Genomic DNA, 20,665 nt, shown 5'->3' with positions numbered 1-20,665 from the left:
TAGAAATACCACAGAAGGAAAATAAGCACCCACAATTGACTTGAGAAAAGTTGCTGGCTAGTTGGGATTGCAGATTCTGATAGATTTAATGATTAACCTTATTGGGCTGGTCATAGATATCCAAAGATTTTGAAGTATACTTTAGTTAATGTTCTCTAACTATCTATTAGAGAGATACTGGATTTTTTAAAGGCTCTTTTCCTTTTTTAACCTGTGTGTTGTAACCAAAAATTAATTCAGTAGGTCTGGACTACAGTTATAGAATAGAATAGAATAGTTATAGAATAGAATAGAATAGGATAGAGTAGTCTAGAGTAGAATGGAATGGGATGGAATGGAATGGAATGGAGTAGAATAGAATAGAATAGAAGTGTATTGCAAGCAGTAATAATAAATATGGTTTTATGAAGCAATTGTGCATGGTGCATGTGTGTTGGATTGTAAAATATATTTCTTACTGTAAGGTATGGTTAAGAGTTTGAATGACATGCTTTACTGGTCTCTGTTCCTTTAAATTATTGAACTTTTGTTGTTGTTCATGAGGACAGGACCTATGGGCACAGCATAAATAAATTATAATTTTATTACTCTCATCAGATTAAATACTTGCAAACATTTTGGAAAGGAATTGGATAGTTCTGAGTAGAGTCAAAGTATAGCATTACTATTTCTTTGAACGGGTATAGGGCATTTTTCTTGTTTAATAGTAAATAATCAATGTTAATAGTAAATAATGATGTCAGCAAAGGTTTAACTTCAAGGATGTCAATTATTATTATAAACATAATAAAAATTAAAAATAATGTAGATGAATATTATTGAAATGAAATGATGTTCACATTATTTTACTAAATAAAAATAGCGGTTTGTGAAAGGGAACAAACATTATCATTCAACTAAAAATTACACACATACAAAAGAATGGGAAGATATATATCAAGGAGTTATCAGTGGTTATCAATTGGATGATGACATATGGTTTTATTTGTTCTTTGATGTCCTCCTATTTTACAGTAAACATGAACTGCATTTGTAATAACAAACATGTTTAATTTCTAAAGGATAATCTCAGAAATAGCAAAATCATTTTATGTTATGAGACCTTAGTCATCATTCACATTTATTACTTCGTAAATGAGAAACATTAAGACTTAGAAGAGTATGTGTTTTGCCTAAGGACAGACATCTGTTAGGACTAGATAAAGGAGCATGAAACTTGGACACCTATGCTGCATTTATACACACATGGTTTCAAAATAAACTTTCTCTCAAGGAATGTATAACTTTTGAAAATAAATATTGATAAAATTAACTGTAATTTTTAATTTGATAGTGCTTCCTAAATAATAGTATTTAGGGTGAGGGGAGAGGTGATTCTATTCTAGTTGGATTAGCAAATGAAGTGAGCCATAAGCAAAAGGCTTTCTCCCATCACGAGTCACTATATCAGCAGGAATGGTTGCAGAAACAGGATCTGTTTAATTAAAAAAGAAAAACTTTGGAGAAGCATGAAATCTGTGTTCAAAAATTTGAAGAAGGTGCCAAATGGTAAAGGGTTTAAGTTAGTTTGAATCTGAAGTGACTTAAATATATAGACAAGAAGAAACACAAAGAATATGTACAGAAACTGTGTATAGATTCTGTACAGACTATGTGTGTATGTTTGTTCTTGTTTGTGTGTATACTTCAAGTACATAGAGATTATCCCAGTAAGAACGACATTTGAAATAATTAAAAGCATTGAGAGTTTTTCAATGGAGACATGTAAACACAGATTGAATAAACTTTGGGGGAAGATGCTGGAGTGAAGGGATTGGAAGTTGAACTGGACAACTTTGGGGTGCCTTTAAATCCTGAGAACCTGTGAAATGTTCAGTAGGATTAATTTAGCTGGAATCATATAGCTTTGTGTGACTTTGATGTGATTCTGTCCTACTGTGAAAATCAAAGTGGAAAAATAATGAGGGAAAATGCTGCTTTTGTTTTGAAAAATGAATGGATTATATTTTGGAGTTTTATGTATTCTTACAACAAAGTGAAATAATTTGGATATAAAAATTATATAAATTAGTCAATTTTTTCCTTGAATGATCAGTGTATATAAATTTTATGATAAAATTGTCACTAACATCTAAATAATAGTGAATTATACTGTAAACATAAAGGCATGGATTTATTTTGATATTCATGAATTGCAAATTTTTGCCAAGACAATACATACCAAAATTGTTGAAACTATTATAGAATTATATGATATATATATACATATATATAAGAAATAGTGGCTTATTTAATTTATTTGAATTCTTTCACAATGGTTTAATAATTCTTTTTCAGCCCATGAGTTTATTTTTCACACCAGGAAGTTCATTACCAGAATATATCCCAAAGCAACAAGAGCAGACTCTTCTAATTTTAATCCCCAAGAATTTTGGAATATAGGTTGTCAAATGGGTATGTTATATAGGATATTGAGTTGTTTGCAAAAGTAACATAAAATGAATTCATTTTATGAATGTATGAAAAACTTGAGAAAAGGGCTTTCTGTAAAATATTTTTTGGCCTGGGGGTTTTGGGGTCAGGCACTAATGGTGTCATGTGTTTTAAGAGTTGAAGTCATTCCTATCTGGGTTGAAGCGGGGTAAATCTCGGTGATTGTTCGGGGGAATGGTGGTTAAATTCATGAGGAATTAATATGAGGCATATGAAGTGGAGGAAGGGAACAAGGAAACCCAAATGGACATTGAAGATCAAATTCCTTTGCTTGAGATATGCTCAAGGCCTCTTCAAATCAAGTCACCTCTATCATTTATACTTTACATGAGCTTCTACATTCACAGATTTGAAAAGTGATAAGATTGCATAACCTGGTTATTTGCCCTCACCAGACCCTTATTCTAAACTGCACAGCTAGTACAGCACTGCACTAACCCATCAGAAAGTACCAGGTGTTACCCTTCTTCTACCGGATTGTGGCAAGGCCTGTAGGTGTGAGGAGAAGTGGGGATATTGGGGCTGGGTGGAGGGCAGAGTGTGGTACTCTCTACGGTGGCTATTTACCAGCCTATATCGAGGTGCTTCCATATTTTAACGACAATTATTGCTTTGCCTGTTTCTCACTTTCTCCTCAAGTGACAACAGCATCTCATGGACTTGAAAATGTGTGACATAGTTGGTGTCTTTACCTCTTGCATTTAATGCACTGATACTCTTTATTCTGATATTTCTTAAGTGTTACCTGACATGAACATTGTTATTCTATAATCTATACTGGATACCATTTTGATTTCTTTACTCAAAGCTGTGTAGTAATTTACTTACAGATTAAACTTTGGAACTTATCAATATACCTTAATATAGACATGGCAGGAGAAAGAGTTTTAAAAATCATGAATTATTAGGCTAATGATGCTTGCTCATAGAACATTTAGGGATATAGAATCCATGATTAGATTTCAGTAAATGGTTTGTGTTCCTTTATTTGTATTCTTTATTACCTGACAATGTCAAAACTTCTTTCTTATAGTGGCTTTAAATTTCCAGACCCCTGGTCTGCCTATGGATCTGCAAAATGGGAAATTTTTGGATAATGGTGGTTCTGGATATATTTTGAAACCACATTTCTTAAGAGAGAGTGAATCATACTTTAACCCAAGTGACATAAAAGACAGTATGCCAATTACACTTACAATAAGGGTAAGATTAATAACTTTTCTTTTATATTTTTTGGTTATCATATAAACTAGATAGTGTACATTAGTATTTTGAATTCCACTGATTTGCTTTAATTTCTTTTATATTTCTGTTAATCTTTTTAGGTACTATATGTGGGTAGTATTTCAGTATCCTTCTATATCTGAAAAATGTCTTCCTGTTGCAATTTTACATGAATGATTATCTGCCTGTGAATAGACATATTGAGGCTAAAACCTTCCCCTCTCCAAGTTCTACTTAGATGATTTCATTGTATTTAGGCATTTAATATTGCGAGATACAGGTCTCAGTTCAGCCCACTAATTACCTTGTGGGCATGTTACTTTTTCTTGCCTTTGATGAATTTTACCTGGAAATTTTAGGAGCCCTTCTCTTTTCCTCAGTCTCCACGATTAGGCTTTTGTAGGTCAGGATTTCCCCCCCACCCCATATGCCTGTTAATATCATTTGATTACTTAAAAAGAAAAATTACCCATATGTCTTTCTCCAGTATCTGTCTTCTGTGTCTATTAATTTGTGTCAACTTTAACATACTCCCTTTTCCTCTGCATGTTGGGAGAGCTTTTAACATTTTTTCTTTATGTTGATGATTCAAAGTCTGCATTTGATTTTGTTCTTTACTGATTTTAATGTAGAAATGATTTTTTTTATCCTGCATTATTAGTCCTCCTGCCCCGTTGTGGTTGACTTCATATTGCTTCCTTTTTATTTCTGTCTGTATCCCACCTAGCACCCTTCCTCCAGACTCTTGTCTTATTATTTTATCTTTTATTTTATTACATTCTGTAAAACCTTACGGAGCATAAAAGCCGTTGTCTAAGATTTGTTTCCATTAGTAAAGACTTTTCAAAACGTCTTTCTTATTCCTCTCCAACCTAAGTGCTATGTTTATTTTCTTTTTAAAATGTCACCAAATCTTTTGAAAAACCTCTAGTTGCTTTTTCTCTCCACTTACTTATGAGCAATTCTGTTTTAGGCTATAACTGTACTTGTTGTTTGCAAATCAATAGAGTGGGTACGGTTTCATTGGTCCCTCTTTCCATTTAACTAGTTACTCCCAGAACTGTATAAATCATCTCAGATCCTACAGTAATTTTGTAAGTACTTGTGTTTCTGTCCCTGGCCAGCACGTCATTACTTAGTGAAGCTCTGCCAGCTGCTGGGCGCTCCCCTGCTCCCCATTACCTGGCTGTTAGAGTGCAGGAAATGCTGGGGCCTCCAGAATGTGCTTCTCCTGCGACTCTTCTTCCTAGCTCAGCTCCTTTTTCCACCATCGTAATACCACAGGATTTGGGAAACTATGCTCCACATTTACTTCAGGCCCTAGCCACTTTATCTCAGCTGAGAATGGGAGGATTGAGAGCTTTTTCCAGAAATTAATGTGGAAAGTATAGCAAAGATGAACAGGACTAGAAAGATCCTGACCATTGCAGGAAACAGTGCCTGTGAAGTATGTAGCTGACTTTTGCATTGTCTGTTAAGGAGTTTGTGACTCTGATGTAGAAGCATTTAGTGGATACGCAGCAATTGCCTACAACACTGGATTGTTAATACTACTTCAAGGTCTGGCAAAGTATTAACCACTGACTTCACTTTACAATGCTATTATAATGTTGGCATCCTTTTTGTAGTGATCTGGTAAAAAGAAATGGCAAATCAGCCACTTTGAAGATCCCTTCCATTTGTACACACATCGCTTTTCTGTGCTCTGGGACTGGACTCTCCTTTTACCCCCTACCTTCCAAGTGATTGCCATTTTCATATGTGGCTTCCTCTTTCTCTGCTTTCCCTAAAGACATTTATGTTAATTAAAGTCTTTCCTTAAACCTTGTCTCAAACTATTCTCCTTGGGTTCTGTTACATAAACATTCACAGTTTCACCACCAACAGTGCTCAAGTCTTTAATTGGACCTCATTTTGGGAATCTAAAGGCATATGTTAGCTCACTGAGCATCCTTACCTCCTTAATCACCATTCTGTCAAACTTAAAATATTAAAAGCTTGAACATCCCTTCCTAATCAAATCTACTTCTACTCTTATTTAAATGTCAACAAATGGCCCCATTCTTCCCCTCTGCTCAGACAAGAAAATAGGGAGTCATTCTCATCTTCCACATCTCCTTTATGTCCCGCATCCAGACCAACTTTAAATTCTGCTGATTCTATTCCTAAATGTTTTCCCTCTCCATTCTCTTGATCTGACCTACTTTGGTGCTGTCCTGTATCAGGAATTTACTACCTGTCATCAGGTCTATTTCTTTGGCTTCCTGATGGTTTCAGGTAGCCGGTCTCAGTCCTCCATATCTATTCTCCACAAGTTGACCAGAGAGATTTTGCTACAGTGCTAATGTTATCATGCATGCATAATATTTATTTGTGTCTCTTGACTACTTTCTTGGTTAGGCCTTGGCCTACTTGCATAGTCCTATCTCTCACCACTTCTAGCCTTTCACCCTGTTCTACAACCATGTGGAACTAGGATCCTTCTCGAACCATGACTCACCTCCACAAATTGCGTATGCTCTTCCTGTAACTAGAGCATTCTTTCAGCCTTACCTGCCTATTGCATTTTGACTCACTTTTCAAGACTTAGGAATCATGTCCTTTTGAAAGCATTTTCCTAGGCTAGGTTAGCTGTGCTTCTTTTCGTAGCTTTGCTGTTTTCCGTTAAACTCTCTGCAGGCATATATTACTTGTCTTCTCCATTTGTCTGAGGATTCCTTAAGGATTAGAGATATGGGCATGGCGTGGTGGCTCACGTCTGTAATCCCAGCATTTTGGGAGGCTGAGGTGGGTGGATCACCTGAGTCAGGAGCTCAAGACCAGCCTGGCTAACATGGTGAAACCCCGTTTCTACTCAAAATAAAAAAATTAGCTGGGTGTGGTGATGCGCCACTATAATCCCAGCTACTCAGGAGGCTGAGGCAGGAGAATTGCTTGAGCCCAGGAGGCGGAGGTTGCAGTGAGCCAAGGTCACACCATTGCACTCCAGCTTGGGTAGCAAGAGCCAAAGTTCGTCTCAAAACAACAACCACCACCACCAAAACCAAAAAGAGATGTGTTTTGTTCCATTCTTATTTGTGCCTGATACAAAGTATATTTTCAATATATCTAGGTTCATTGAACAAATACATTATTTTTCCTGTTAAGAATAGTAAAGAGAACATAGGTGCTCTTTTATTGAGAAAGTGAAGGCGGAAGGCAGCTTGTGTGCACAAATGCTCACAAATGCCATGTTTGTATTCTGAGGAGTCTCTTGTTGAGGTGTAAGTGGCATGGAGAGTTAATGATTCTCCAGGAAGCTGCTGCCATGGCCATGTGGGTCTTTCTCTGTTACCTCTATCACTCTGGGGAGTTTTGTGATTATGACTTGCTCAGATAGTAGAGGGCATGATTTGGGGATCAGAGGGCCTAGTTTTATTATAAGCTTCCTTAAGTTTTATTATAAGCTTCCAAATGTTGATGAAGGCATTTGACGTTTCTGCTTTACTCTTTGTCATCTGCAATCTGAGAGTTTTGGTTTAGGGCAGTTATTTTCAAGTTTATAAAAACTACAGGACTGCTTTCTAAATCCAAAATCTTATGGGTAAGGCCAATAGATAACAACAGAGTTGACCATTGAGGGCTTTTTGTTTGACATTCCTTCCTCCACACTGGCTCCTGTACAAACAAATCTGTAAATTTGTTTATAAATTATTTGATCAATACTCCCTAAACCAGGGGTGTCCAATCTTTTGGCTTCCCTGGGCCACGTTGGAGGAAGAGGAATTATCTTGGGCCACACATAAAATACACTAACACTAATGATAGCTGATGAGCTTTAAAAAATGCAAAAAAAAAAAACAAAAACAATGTTTTAAGAAAGTTTACGAATTTGTGTTGGGCCACATTCAAAGCCACCATGGGCCACATGAGGCCCGCAGGTTGGACAAGCTTGCCCTAAATTCTCATTCAGTTCTCATATTCAATGATGTTTTTCAAAATTAGATAATTTTTTTTTCTTCCTGGAATGAGGTACACCGAGCTGAACCTACTCCATTTTGGGAAGCGTCTATTACCTGCAGAATGATATTTAGCAGATCTGTAGTGGTACTGGGACCAGTGTGCTATATGTTTATGGCCATTGTTCTTTCTAATTACTTTGGTGTCTAATTATGCTGATGCCCATTCCATACTGATTGCTAAACAGTTGCACAGGCATACTGGCTTCTAGCTAATGCCATAGTCTGTGGAATTAGGAAAAGTTACACATTAGTGGTTTTTCTTTTCCTTTCTTTTCTCTTCTCCTCCTTCTCTCCCTCCTTCCTTCCCTCTTTTCCTTCCTTTATTCCTTTATAAGGGAAAATTACACATTAGTCATTTTTCTTTTCCTTTCTTTTCTCTTCTCCTCCTTCTTTCCATCCTACCTTCCCTCTTTTTTTCCCTTTATTCCTTTATAATCAAACTTAATTATATATTTGTTTCTCTTTATGCAACCTTCAGAAATTGGAATTATGCCTCAATTTTTATAACTGCATTTTTAGGCTTTTATCTTCTATCTCTTAGTCTAAGTTAGTACATTTCAAATATAGTTTTCTTGTGTGCTCATTTTGTTCCTTAAATTATAACAAATTTTTGTTTCAACAATTAGCTTGGCAAATAAAAATTTAAATACAATTATTATTAATTACTTTATTAAGATTTCTTTGACACCCAGTCCCTAATATACGTATGAAATAATTGATTTTGTCAAACTCAGAAAATGCTATCATGGGAAGTTAAATGGTACATTTTTTAAAAAGTAATATTTATATAGCTTTTAATTTTTCCAGCACATATATATATATATGAATTCAAAAACAGTACATGTTATCAGAGTAACTCAACCTGAATTCCCTAAAATGTGATCATAGCAAATGATTTTAAAACAAAAATATGTTAATAAATTGAAAATTGTGGACATCGTGGATTTCACTATAATTTTGTACATATTCTTGGTGTTTACTGATAACTGAGGATAAAAGACTTACATTTTAAAATTTGTATTATATTCATTATATTCCACTTTCAATCTTTGTGGGAACTGACTTAGAGTCCTTCAACTTTTCGTAATACATAATTAAATTTTGAAATAAATGGTGATGCAACTTAATATCTTGCTAAATTCTTATATTCATATATATTTGTGCAGCTCATCAGTGGTATCCAGTTGCCTCTTACTCATTCATCATCTAACAAAGGTGATACATTAGTAATTATAGAAGTTTTTGGTGTTCCAAATGATCAAATGAAGCAGCAGACTCGTGTAATTAAAAAAAATGGTGAGCTTCTAATATACCGTATTGAACTTCCATTAGCCTTCTTGTTGGAAAGCTTACAAATTATATGTTGATAGAGTTTTGATACATATCTATTATTCATAAGACAAGCGTTTTCCATTATGTCCAAAATTAGCAAAATGTTATATGCAGCAAAAGCACTTTTATAATGATTAGGTTGTTTAGCTGTATTTTCAAATTATGAATACAGAAATGTATCTGACCTGCGAAATTATTGCTTAAAAAAATTTACCTCCTTTTTGTTTTTCCTCATGTTACTGAATTAAGAAGGCATTTTGACAGCCTCAGATCTACTTAGCTTCTAGCCTTTGTGTTAAATCAAAAATTTGTGATTTTTGACACCGCATATTATATATTTTTATAATAAATTATTTGAATTATTTTAGATTAAAAGTCTATGGCTTCTGAATCAGGCTAAGGATGCCATAGAAACCTACTGATAGAATATTTGGATAATTCAGTCATTTTTGCCACAAGGGAAGTGAAGAATGAAAGGAAAGAACTTTGGTAAGATTTTCATCATTCTGGCATGCTATGACATCTTACACAGTATAGTACTGGCATTGCCATTTCTTCTCTGAGGTTGAAATGACTAAGGAAATTAGAAAAGAATGGGTTCCTAGGATTGACCCCTGGTCAGGGTCACCTTGAAGGAGACATTGGAACTGATTCTTGAGTCTGGAATCTTCTTCAAGGGATATTCTCAAAGCAAAGTGGACTTCATTCCAGAGTCTAGAAATATGCTTCCGGCCAAATGGTACTGACAGAGGAGCAGGCACAGTTTTCTTTTTCTTTTTCTTCTTGGATAATAATTTCTAACAATGCCCATAGTCTGCCTCCTTGGCACTCCCCTGAATACTTTCAGTGTGGCTTCTAGAGTGAAAGTCATGGAAAAAGATTTGGGAAGATTTTATTGCCTTATCCTATGTTATCAATGGGAAGGGATATTGATGATGACTTCCTGCCTCATTTGACACCCTTTAGAGTTGAAGGCACATTGCTATGGCTGTGTCCAGAGATAGTAACTGCTGATGTCATGTAACTTATAATAATCTATCTCTTGTTCCCTCCATCCTCTACTTGAATCTTCATCACAAAATGCTTAGAAACTTAATTTATTCAATGCACCCCTTATAATACTATGATTCTAGAATTTGTATTACATCCTTGGATTTTATGGGAATATCCTTGGAGAAATTCAATTTGGTTCATCAAACATTACTAAGCCTCTGCTATGCTAAAAGCCTTGTGCTAAGTAGTAAAAGACTTAAAATCTGTTTATTAAACGAATTCTTATATATGGACCAATTAACTATTCTATAGATAGTTTATAGTTCAGTGTGAAAGATGAGCTGTAAGTAAAATAATTATGATTTAGAGTAATTAGTGCTTCAAGGAGAGTACAAAGATTTGTACTGGAAGGGGGCACTTTTGGAGATGGTTCTTGGAGAATGAGTAGAATTTTTTAGAATTTGGGGAAAAGGACATTTAAGGCAGAAGCCATAATATAAGTCCTAAAATATGAAGAAAATACAATTTAAACATACCAGACAGAACACAAGAGTCCTAAAATATGAAGAAAACACAATTTAAACATGCTAGAGAAAAGCCAAGAAACTCACAATAGGTGGAATGTAGGGTGCTTAAGAAAGATTAGTGAGAGAAAAAATGAGAAAGTTATTTAGGAATGGTCATGGAAAATCTCAAAAGCCTTGCTAAGGTGTCAGGAACTTTCTTTTTTCTAGAAAATGGATAAAATTCAGACTTTTAAATAGGGCTATGACAGAGTTGAGTGTTAGGTTTTTTTCCACAGATTTGAGAAGAAGTATATGAGAGGGCAATGAGAAATACAAAGTAGAGTCAGGATAAAATTTCAGTGGTTAGAGGATATAAAAGTCATGGTGCAAAGGAGGCTATGGCAGTAGGAAAGGAATGGGGGGTGTAAGTGAGAAATACTGTGCAGAAGTCAACGTCCAGATGGCTGGACAAGAAGAATTTTAAGACGATTTAGCTAGACATGAGAGTCTGGGAGGAAAAGGATAACATTTGGATAAAACGTGGAAGTAATTCTTCAGTTTTGGTCATGTCTGGGAGAACTATTTTCATCACTATCAAATTTGGTATCCTGGTTTACTTTTTTTTTATGTTGCCAACTAAAAGTGAGGGCTTTCTCTTATAATTAATCCATATTTGTGTGTGTGTGTGTGTGTGTGTGTGTGTGTGTGTGTGTGTGAGACAGAGATAGATACAGGAGGAGGATGGAAGGGAGGCAGAGGCACATGTGTAATGAAGTAGGATTGGAGGAAGAAAAAATCAGTATAAACACTTCTGCGAGATGTTTTGCAGTGTCTATAAAGAATTGACTCTAAACCTGCCTCTGTACCCCTAAGAAGAGAAATTATTTCTTTTCTTAGGTCAAGGTAATGTGACCATTATTCCATCATGAGCCAATTAGTTTACTATTTCTGTGGGCATAGGCTGCACCCTGGGTTGCTATGCGGTAAATGTGCTCTTGTGACCACAGAAAACATAGATATAGTATAATTAGAAATTCATCAATGCTTCTGGAAATGTAAGTCAAAGAACAAAAGCTATTGTCATAGCAAGTGTAGCATTGCCTTTGTAAATGAAAAATAATACACATAATTCTTCTCCAAACCTTTGAGTCTTTATTAAGTAGAATTTATATTTAATTTGAATGTGAATTTCTTGATTCTGTTAAATTACGCTTTACTTTTTGGATGATTTGGGTCATACTGTGACACAAGGTGGATTTCTTGCTTGGCAAGAAATTGGTTGTTTGGGATGATTTATTTTCCTAGAGATTGAAATTCACCAACTTTGGACTTTGAAAGGAGCACTTAGTCTGAAGAAGGATCAAGAGCTGGCTTTAGTTCGTTATCTAGCTTTCAGTCTAACAACTATGTATGGAACTCTTCCCATAATAAGACTGACTGTATTAGTCCATTTTGACATTGCTCTAAAGATACTACCTGAGACTGGATAACTTACAAAGGAAAGAGATTTAATTGACTCACGGTTCCCTATGGCTGAGGAGGCCTCAGGAAACTTACAATCATGGCAGAAGGTGAAGGGGAAATAAATTTGGATCTTTTCATGTGGCAGCAGGAGATTGCTAGCAAGAGTGGGGAATACTGCCTTATGAAACCATCAGATCTCATGAGTACTCACTATCATGAGAACAGCATGGGAGAAACCACCCCCTATAAATCCAATCACTTTCCACTAGGTGTCTTCCTAAACACCTGGGGATTACAATTCAAGGTGAGATTTGGGTGAGGGCACAAAGCTTAACCATATCAAGGAGTTAGTATAGAAAAATGATGTTACTTAATTTTCTTCATTTCTCAATTTATTTGCTAAAGAATTGCCTAAGTACATCAGTCATATTCATAATGATGAAAAACTTTTGCTCTGAAGTCAGACTCCCCGTTTTTGAATTCCTGATCTGCCACTTAATGACCACATATGTGAAACTTTTAGGAAATAAGGTAATATCTTTGTGGCTCAGTTTTCCCATCCCATCAGGATAGGGTGGTTATCAGGATTAATTGAGTTGATCCATTCTTAGAACATTGCCCAGCAATAGTGAACACTCAATATTGTCTGGTTATTATTCCTCTCACACTGAGTGTGTTAAAAACCTATGTGCTCTAAACACAAGATATTATTATTGTTAAAGGATTCAAAAGAAAAAGTTTGGAGAACAAGTGTTATCTATTTTTTCCTAGATATGGTATCTATTATTTTTTGTATCTTCTTTTTTTGTATTTCAGCTTTTAGTCCAAGATGGAATGAAACATTTACATTTATTATTCATGTCCCAGAATTGGCATTGATACGTTTTGTTGTTGAAAGTCAAGGTTTAATAGCAGGAAATGAATTTCTTGGGCAATATACTTTGCCACTTCTATGCATGAACAAAGGTAATGTCCCTAAAAGTTAGATGATTGTACCAGCATTTAAATATAACTTGTGTATATCGAAGACACATTTGGACACACCAAATAGCTCTATCATAAAGTAGGATGTAAAGGAAATTTTATGTATTGACACATATTTTTTCTCTGTGGAATTATAAAAATGTATTCTCATGTGGAAGGTGGGGTGGGGGTGTGGGACTGACAGGAAGGCTAATTAGACAAACTTGGCATGTATAAGCATTTCTTTACATGCATCATAGTTCTTCTGTTTCAGTGAAGGGTAGTCATGACTACCATAAAGAAATGATGATGGGTGGCAACCAGAAGGGAGAAGCAGTGACTCATTCTTCCTGCCTGATGAGAAGAGATTGGGAGCCTGAGACTATCCTTTCCTGACCCCTTTTCAGGGCTGACTGCCTTTATGTTGCAGAGTCACCTTTCCAGGGTGATTTACACTGTGCTCCCAATTACCTCGTCTCAATATGCTTACTTTTCTAACAGCATCTGAGATGTGCCTAGGAAACAGGGTCTTCCTGAAGCAGAAGGGTGGTGGCTAATTTTGGATCATGCGGCACTTTGCGGAAGGAGAAGTATGAGTTGTGTGCTCAGTGTTGGGCAGTTAGGAAGTCAGAATAGAAAATGCAAATATTTAATTTTTGTGGAAGATTAATATACCAGATGGGAATATAACTCTATAGTCATGGTTTTTAATGTATGCTTAGTAAAGAGGTCTTGTGTCTCAGCGAGGCTGTTGGGGCCACCACTGATTAATTGGTTATTGGTCTAATTAGATATAATTCTTTTTGCAGGCTATCGTCGTGTTCCTCTGTTTTCCCGAATGGGTGAGAGCCTTGAGCCTGCTTCACTGTTTGTTTATGTTTGGTACGTCAGATAACAGCTAATGATAAATGACATATCATTAGCTATGCATCGCAATAAAACAGCCAAAATGAATGTCTATATGTTTTCTTTTTTAAACATAAATAACTACTCATAAAACTAGAAATATTGAGCCCATTCACTTAAAAATACACAAAAATAAATCAGTGGAAGAAAGAAAATAGAAACTTCAGAGGGTCCTGACCCAGCATGGTCTCCTGCTCTTCTGCTGCTGAGTTTTTTTCAACTGGCTTGTATCATTTTTAATTACTAGAACTTATAAGCTTTTGAAATACATCTAATTATAAAAGATAAATTGGCAAATATTTAGCAGTATAAAAGAAATGTGAAATCTAAGAGTGTTTTAGCTTCTAGACACTCACTACTGCATATTTTCCTGGGAAGGAATTAGATTGCCAGGCCCTCTGAGCCTTTTCATATCCTGGAGAGTAATTAGCCCCTGCATTCTTATGCTAGTTCTTAGATGCTGTGCACTGGAGTTGGTACCCTGTAATTAGACAGCCATTTTTATGAGTGTGTATAAAATTGATTTGCATGCAAACTGTATTCAGACTCCATATCTATAAAAGAGATCTACTGTGTGGACTTACATGCTTGAATCTTAAATTGATTTGAAATATTTCTGAATCTGTAGTAATCTATACTGAATCTATACTTTCAAGTTGATTTCTTGGTCAAAGATGAGATTCCTGTCCTCTCTCATCTGCTGGACTTCTTACCAACAGCAGAACTTTGCTTTATTAAATGTCATGTAGAAGAGTATGGAACCATGGATATTAATACTAATTCTACCACATTGTTGCGTGGTAGTGATGTGATAGCAACCAACACAAAGCTTGACAAAGGCGGGGACCTTTAATAGGTACTTTTGCAATTGAATGCTAACTAATAACTAAAATAACAAAATGACTGCTTGGGATGTATATTAACACATTATATCTTTATGATGAGAAAATATAAACCATCTAGCATGTTTTACTATTATCATGGTTTACTCTCAGCACTAAATGTTTAAATTCAAATTCCCAAGTCATAGGTAGTAAGAAATTGTGTGGTTACTACGTGCACAATCTTCCAGTTTCCACCTCAAGGGCTGTCTGGATTTAAGATCAGTGCACACCCTTCCCAGTAGGGATGCACAGCCAATTCTTAGAAAGATGCTTCTGTTTTGCCAGATAATGGATGGATCTTATTTAAATAATCAACTGTTCAGCATGACAGCAGGAGGGAGTTTCAGCCCATTGACCCAAAGCTTTACCCTTCCCTAATCTCCTAAGACCTTCTGAAGATCTGGAATTCCATGAAATTTAAAGGCTTTAATCAATTGATTTTTACAAGAGAGTTCATTAATTCTGCAGTGGAATAAACTTCTGTTTCTCATTTATACCATCAAGCTTTGAAACAAGAGAGAAAAAGGATATATTTTATTTTCTCTCTTTTTCTTTAGGTACCAAACTTATCTCTCTAATTTTGAAGACCAAATTGTTCATTTTGAAATATTCCACTCTATATTAGGAATATGGACTTTGATAGAAATATTAAATAATTTTATTTCTTGTTCAAGAATCTTGTGATGTCTTGAGACATTTTTGGTTCCATTTTAAAATTTGCATCATTTAACATTTAATGCCCCTTATGTATTGAACTAGAATTTTGATTAGAAGTTTCTCACAAGAACTATTAACAGATTTTGTTCACGTAAAACTCCAGAGTCAGGGAATGTTCTCACATTTAGAATAGGCTGGGAATGTTGTGAGAAGCCAGATTTGACTCATGCTTTTTAGGTACAATTCATTTACAAGAAAAAATTGTGTTGGTAAACGGAAGAAAACATAGGAAAAGGCTAAATGAACCCTTGAGACTGTGGCAACAGAAGACTTTTTAAACTTTAAAGTCTTAGTTTAAATGTCAGTTCCTCAGGGAAGCCATCCGTGTTCTGCTAGATTAGGTTATATTCCCTGACTTATGCTTCTTTACAACTAATAATGACAGTTAGGAACCAACCTTGTACTATCAGCCAGACTTTAGTGTTGCTAGGAGCTGCCATGGAGCTCACAGCTAAACTGTGGTGTTTCCTTTTTGAACATAAACAGTTTCACAGAGCATCAACCCAGACACAGCCACTCTGTACCGTGACGGAACAAGACAAAGACAAGAACATTCCGGAATCATGACTGAATGCACAACAAAAACATGAATATCGTCCAAACACAACAATGCTACACAGTCCCCTATTCTGGCTGACCTAAATGACTATTAATTTAGTACCAAGTGTCGCTTTCACCTTGATTTACTCCTCTCATCTTACAGATAAGATTTACTCCAACCAGAGAATTGACCTCTGTTCTTGACAACATCCAAATACAGAGGAGAGTTCTACTTTTTTGAAATCTCCCCCAAATCATTTAATACAAGCCCAAATCCAATAGTGAGTCCTTTCTAATACCGTCTTACTAAGATGCCCCATAGCTTCCCATGTTGTGTCTCCTTTTATAGTGAGCAATAGAGGCAACTGTGTGTTCCTGGTGGTCTTTGGCTGGACAAATTCTGACTTCTTCCATTATCTTGTACTTCTATGTGTTACAGAAAAGTTTAATTATGTTGTTAATTTTGAAGGTTTATTTTTTTTCTGGTTGTGGTTGGTTAGGGTCTCAAATAGAACACGAGTACAGTCTCTCCATCCAGACTTATCTGGACTTTTGTCTGGGAAATGATGGTCACTGGAGGTAAATGACAGGCTGGTTGCTAAAGAGTAAAGTTGCCCTAGCTGTAAAAAGAAGGTCTCCATTTTAAATGTTGGATATAAGGGAGTGTCTTGGGGATTGTAAAACATGTCCCTTATACAGAGACTCTAGGAGTTCCAGTCAAAACCTTTGTGCAAATCTCAGGAGATTTGGGAGCCACACTAGGAAGAAGCTTGTTCTGTTGGTTAGAGCAGAGAGAATGGAATCCCTTTTGAGTGAAATGCTTATGGGATTGAACAATGGATATTTTACTGAGGGAATATATGAACTGGATTTCATTTTTCAAGAGTTCTTAAGATCCCTTTATTCTCAGTACTGCAAAAACATCTGTTTAATTACATTACTTTCAAAGTAATAACACACTATAAATATGTATACCAACAAAGGGTTCCTATGATGCATTCTAAAATCTTAGGCCATAAAATGTGAGCATTCTACAGGATTCATAGTTAAACTATGAATTTTACCAGCCACTGGAAACTCTTATTCCAAACACTGAAGGGCTGAATTGAAGTGGATTTGAACCAATGAAGAGATAAATTTTCTTCTATGTATCTTCTATGCTTACACAACAGCTCAGCACACCTGGGAGTTGGTTAAACACCTTAATAATGTACCTGTTTTCAGGAATAAGAGCCCTCTTTCTACTTTCCATGTGTACATAATTTAACTTTCACACTTTCAGTCATCTTTTCCATTCTTCTCGCAGGGCAGTCTCTTTTCTAATGTGTTAATCACAATATCTGCAATGTTATCCAGGGCCTAATGTGTGCCTAATACTAATAAAAATTAATCTTAATCCTTTCAGCAATCTTACATTGTATTGTTAATGAAAGAGGCCCAGAAACATTGAGGCAATGTTTATGAGTATTATAAACATTGCCTATGGTTTACAGTAAATGACAGAACCAGGGTGATTAATCTAGGGCCATCTGGAAAAAATGAATGGTGTCACTTAATGCACAATACACAAAAATTAACTAAAAATGGGTCATAAACCTAAATGAAAGAGCTAAAATTATGAAACTTCTAGAAGAAAGCAGATAGAATATCTTTGTAGTCTTGGGATCAGCAAAGGTTTCTTGTAACATTAAATGCATGAGGCATAAAATAAATGATAGAGTTGATTTCATTAAAATTTTTTAAAAAAGAACTTCTGCCTTTTGAAATACACCATAATGAAAATGATAAGGTAAGCTATATATATCAAGGGACTTATATCCAGACTATATGAAGAATACTCACAACTTAATAATGATAACCCAATAAGAAAAATGGGCAAAATATTTGAACAGGCACTTGCCGAAAGGAAATATGTGAATAATCAATAAGCATATGAAAAGAGACTCAATTCCATTCATCATCAGAGCAAGGCAACTTAACACTATAATGAGTTATCATTAGTATTGCTAAAATAAAACATAAATGATCATTCCAAATGTTGGGGTGGATGTGGAGAACTGAACTCATACACTGCTAGTGGGAATGTAAAGTGGGACAATCACTGTGAAAACAGTTTGACCATTTCTTACAAAGTCAAACACATCCCTGCCATATAACTCAGACTTTTTGGTCCTAGATATTTACTCGAGGGAAATGAAATCACATGTACACACTAAGGCTTTCCATGACTGTCTATAGAAGGTTTATTTATAATAACCCCAAACTGGAAACAACCCAAATGTTCATGAACAGGTGAATAGATAACAAATGATGTTATATCCAATGTTATTTAGTGTAATGAAGGAATAGACTATTGATACATACATTAATACCAATGAATCAATATTATTAAAATGAATGAAAGAACGTAGGCAAAAAGTAGTATGTACTGTGTGGTTCCATTTATTTAAAAGAACAAAAAACGCAAATTAAATTTCTGTAGTAACAGAAAGAAAATCAGTGAATGAGGTTAGGGATGGGAAGAGGGATGGATTAAAAGGAGCCACAAGAAATTTTTGGCACTAATGGAAATGTTTATCTCCATTATCATGATGGTTGAATAGGGGTATGCCTATGTCAAAAAGAATCAAATTGTATACTTCAAACATGTGAAGCTTTGTGAACTTCAACTGTATCTCAAAAAAGTTGAAGAAATTCAAATCCTGAAAAGAAAAATATCATAATTCTGGCTTTCTATTGAGCATTCTGACCAGTAACTTGTTTCAATGATGCATAAAAAGTTTATTTGGCTCAGATGTGACGATATGTGTTCTAACAGCAGAATTAGCCAGACCTCTAATTGGATCAGGTAATAGAAGCCTCCCTAAGTGGGGGACACACTGGGCTGGCTAGAAACTTGTATGGAGTTGTTTGCATAACATTTATAGCAAATCCACATATCCACAATGTCATTCATTTAACCAATGAGAGTTATATTTCTCATATTCTTTATGCGAATTGACATACTCTCTTGATTGAAATACATTTGTACACATATACACACACCACATACACAAGAACACATGCATATGGATATATATACTCACACATAAATATCATGTTTTATGAAAAATTATTAAAGTATAATTTTAAAACCAAAATGAAAGGATAGATTTATGCTTATTTTTTTTAGATCTATCTACATGTTTAGAAAACACAAATAATTATTTTTGTTTTAAATGTAGACCAGTTGTTCTCAACCTCATCTGAACACTGGAATCATATAGAACATTTTAAAAATACTGATGTCTTTGCTCCTTTTTAAGAGAGTCTGATGAAATTGGTGTGGCATTCTGCTTGAGCATTGTGATTTTTGAAAATTCTTTAGGCTGTTCTAAACCAGTGCTCTTAAAACACTGCATTAGATCCTCAGGCCAGTGACAACAGCATCAGGGGACATTTTAAGAGATGAAAATTCACAGGCTCCACCCCAGACCTCCTGAATTGGAAACTCAGAAGGTGTGGCCAAGCAGTCTGCCTTCTAACCAGCCCTCTGTGTGATTCAGATGCATGCTCAAATTTGAGAACCACTGTTCTAATCAGTGGTCAGGATTGAAAACAACTAGCCTTGCCTCTATTCATTGCCGGTTTGATTGCACAGTGCTGATTCAGCCTATGTTGTGTGCCTGGCTTAGCTTTCTAGAAACTGTCTTGCTCACCATCTTTCCTCAATTCATATGCTGGTTTAGATTTTGCTCTCTGGATTTAAAGTGCTCACATATTTGTTCATCATGTTGTAGCAAGCAGCCTGACCAGGATCTACTGTTGGAGTATGACAGTATCTTGTGTTCAGCCAAAGCCCTGATACAGACTCCCCTTTTCTACATCGAACTTTCTGGAGAGACAGAGCTTTCCTCTCTGGTACCTTTTATTTTCCTTTTGGGAAAGAATCACTCTCATTCATCTTTATGTTGTTCATGGTGACTTGTGACAAATATCTGTTCAATAAGCAACAAAGTGTTTTGAACCAGATGTTTGGGAGAATAAGAAAAACAGTTTTGCTTTTACAATCTTTGGGAATCTGAAGTTTTATACAAATGATTAATGCGTAGATCTTCCTGTTATTATTATTTTACATGGCTGTGATCAATCTTATATGTGTGTTTCCATTTTAGACCTCTTCCTAGCATAATCTTTCCTTTCTGACCTTCTAGTTTCTCTAACATCTATTACCTTTTAGGACTTTGCTGAAGAGGGAAAGGTAAGACATCAGGAATAGTTAGTGGGCAGGCAAGTTAGTAATAATTTATTCCATTTGTACTATAGTCCTGCTTGTTTTTCTACTTTAATCTTACTAAAGTGATTATTCTTTGTAGTCGACATCAGAGTCAGAGAGTAAGAAATACACTCTCTTCTTAGACACCGAACTATAAAATGAACATAACTACCATATATGTAAGTAATAATAGGAGAAAACAGGGTCCTCAGGTGGTTGAGAGCACTCAACGGGATACTACCAAGGCAAATGCAGACATTTTCACTGAAGAAGCAAGGGGTTGATATATTGAGATCCATGCTCAGGTTGCTAAAGGGACATCTGCAAAAAAGCTGACTGTGGAACATGCATTATATTGGATTCTTTCAGTTACAAAGCGCAGTGAAC

At 35.5% G+C, this 20,665-nt stretch overlaps 1 protein-coding gene across 3 annotated transcripts in view; it reads left to right on the top strand.

Moving 5' to 3' along the window:
* The window catches only part of PLCZ1 (phospholipase C zeta 1), a 53,640-nt gene extending 39,710 nt beyond the window's left edge, over window positions 1–13,930 (top strand). For all 3 annotated transcript variants that reach the window (XM_050746815.1, XM_050746814.1, XM_050746816.1), the window contains 5 exons: window positions 2,338–2,454; window positions 3,527–3,696; window positions 8,885–9,014; window positions 12,830–12,979; window positions 13,786–13,930. In XM_050746815.1, coding sequence (XP_050602772.1) covers window positions 2,338–2,454; window positions 3,527–3,696; window positions 8,885–9,014; window positions 12,830–12,979; window positions 13,786–13,871 — 653 coding nt within the window. In that variant the 3' untranslated portion in view covers window positions 13,872–13,930. The remainder of the gene's footprint in view (window positions 1–2,337; window positions 2,455–3,526; window positions 3,697–8,884; window positions 9,015–12,829; window positions 12,980–13,785) is intronic.
* The last annotated feature ends 6,735 nt before the right edge of the window (window positions 13,931–20,665 follow it).

The sequence above is a fragment of the Macaca thibetana genome, chromosome 11 (assembly GCF_024542745.1).
Source record: "Macaca thibetana thibetana isolate TM-01 chromosome 11, ASM2454274v1, whole genome shotgun sequence".
In the NCBI taxonomy this organism is placed as follows: Eukaryota; Metazoa; Chordata; class Mammalia; order Primates; family Cercopithecidae; genus Macaca; species Macaca thibetana.
Note: the sequence above shows the minus strand (reverse complement) of the source record. Positions and strands in the feature narration are given on the sequence as shown.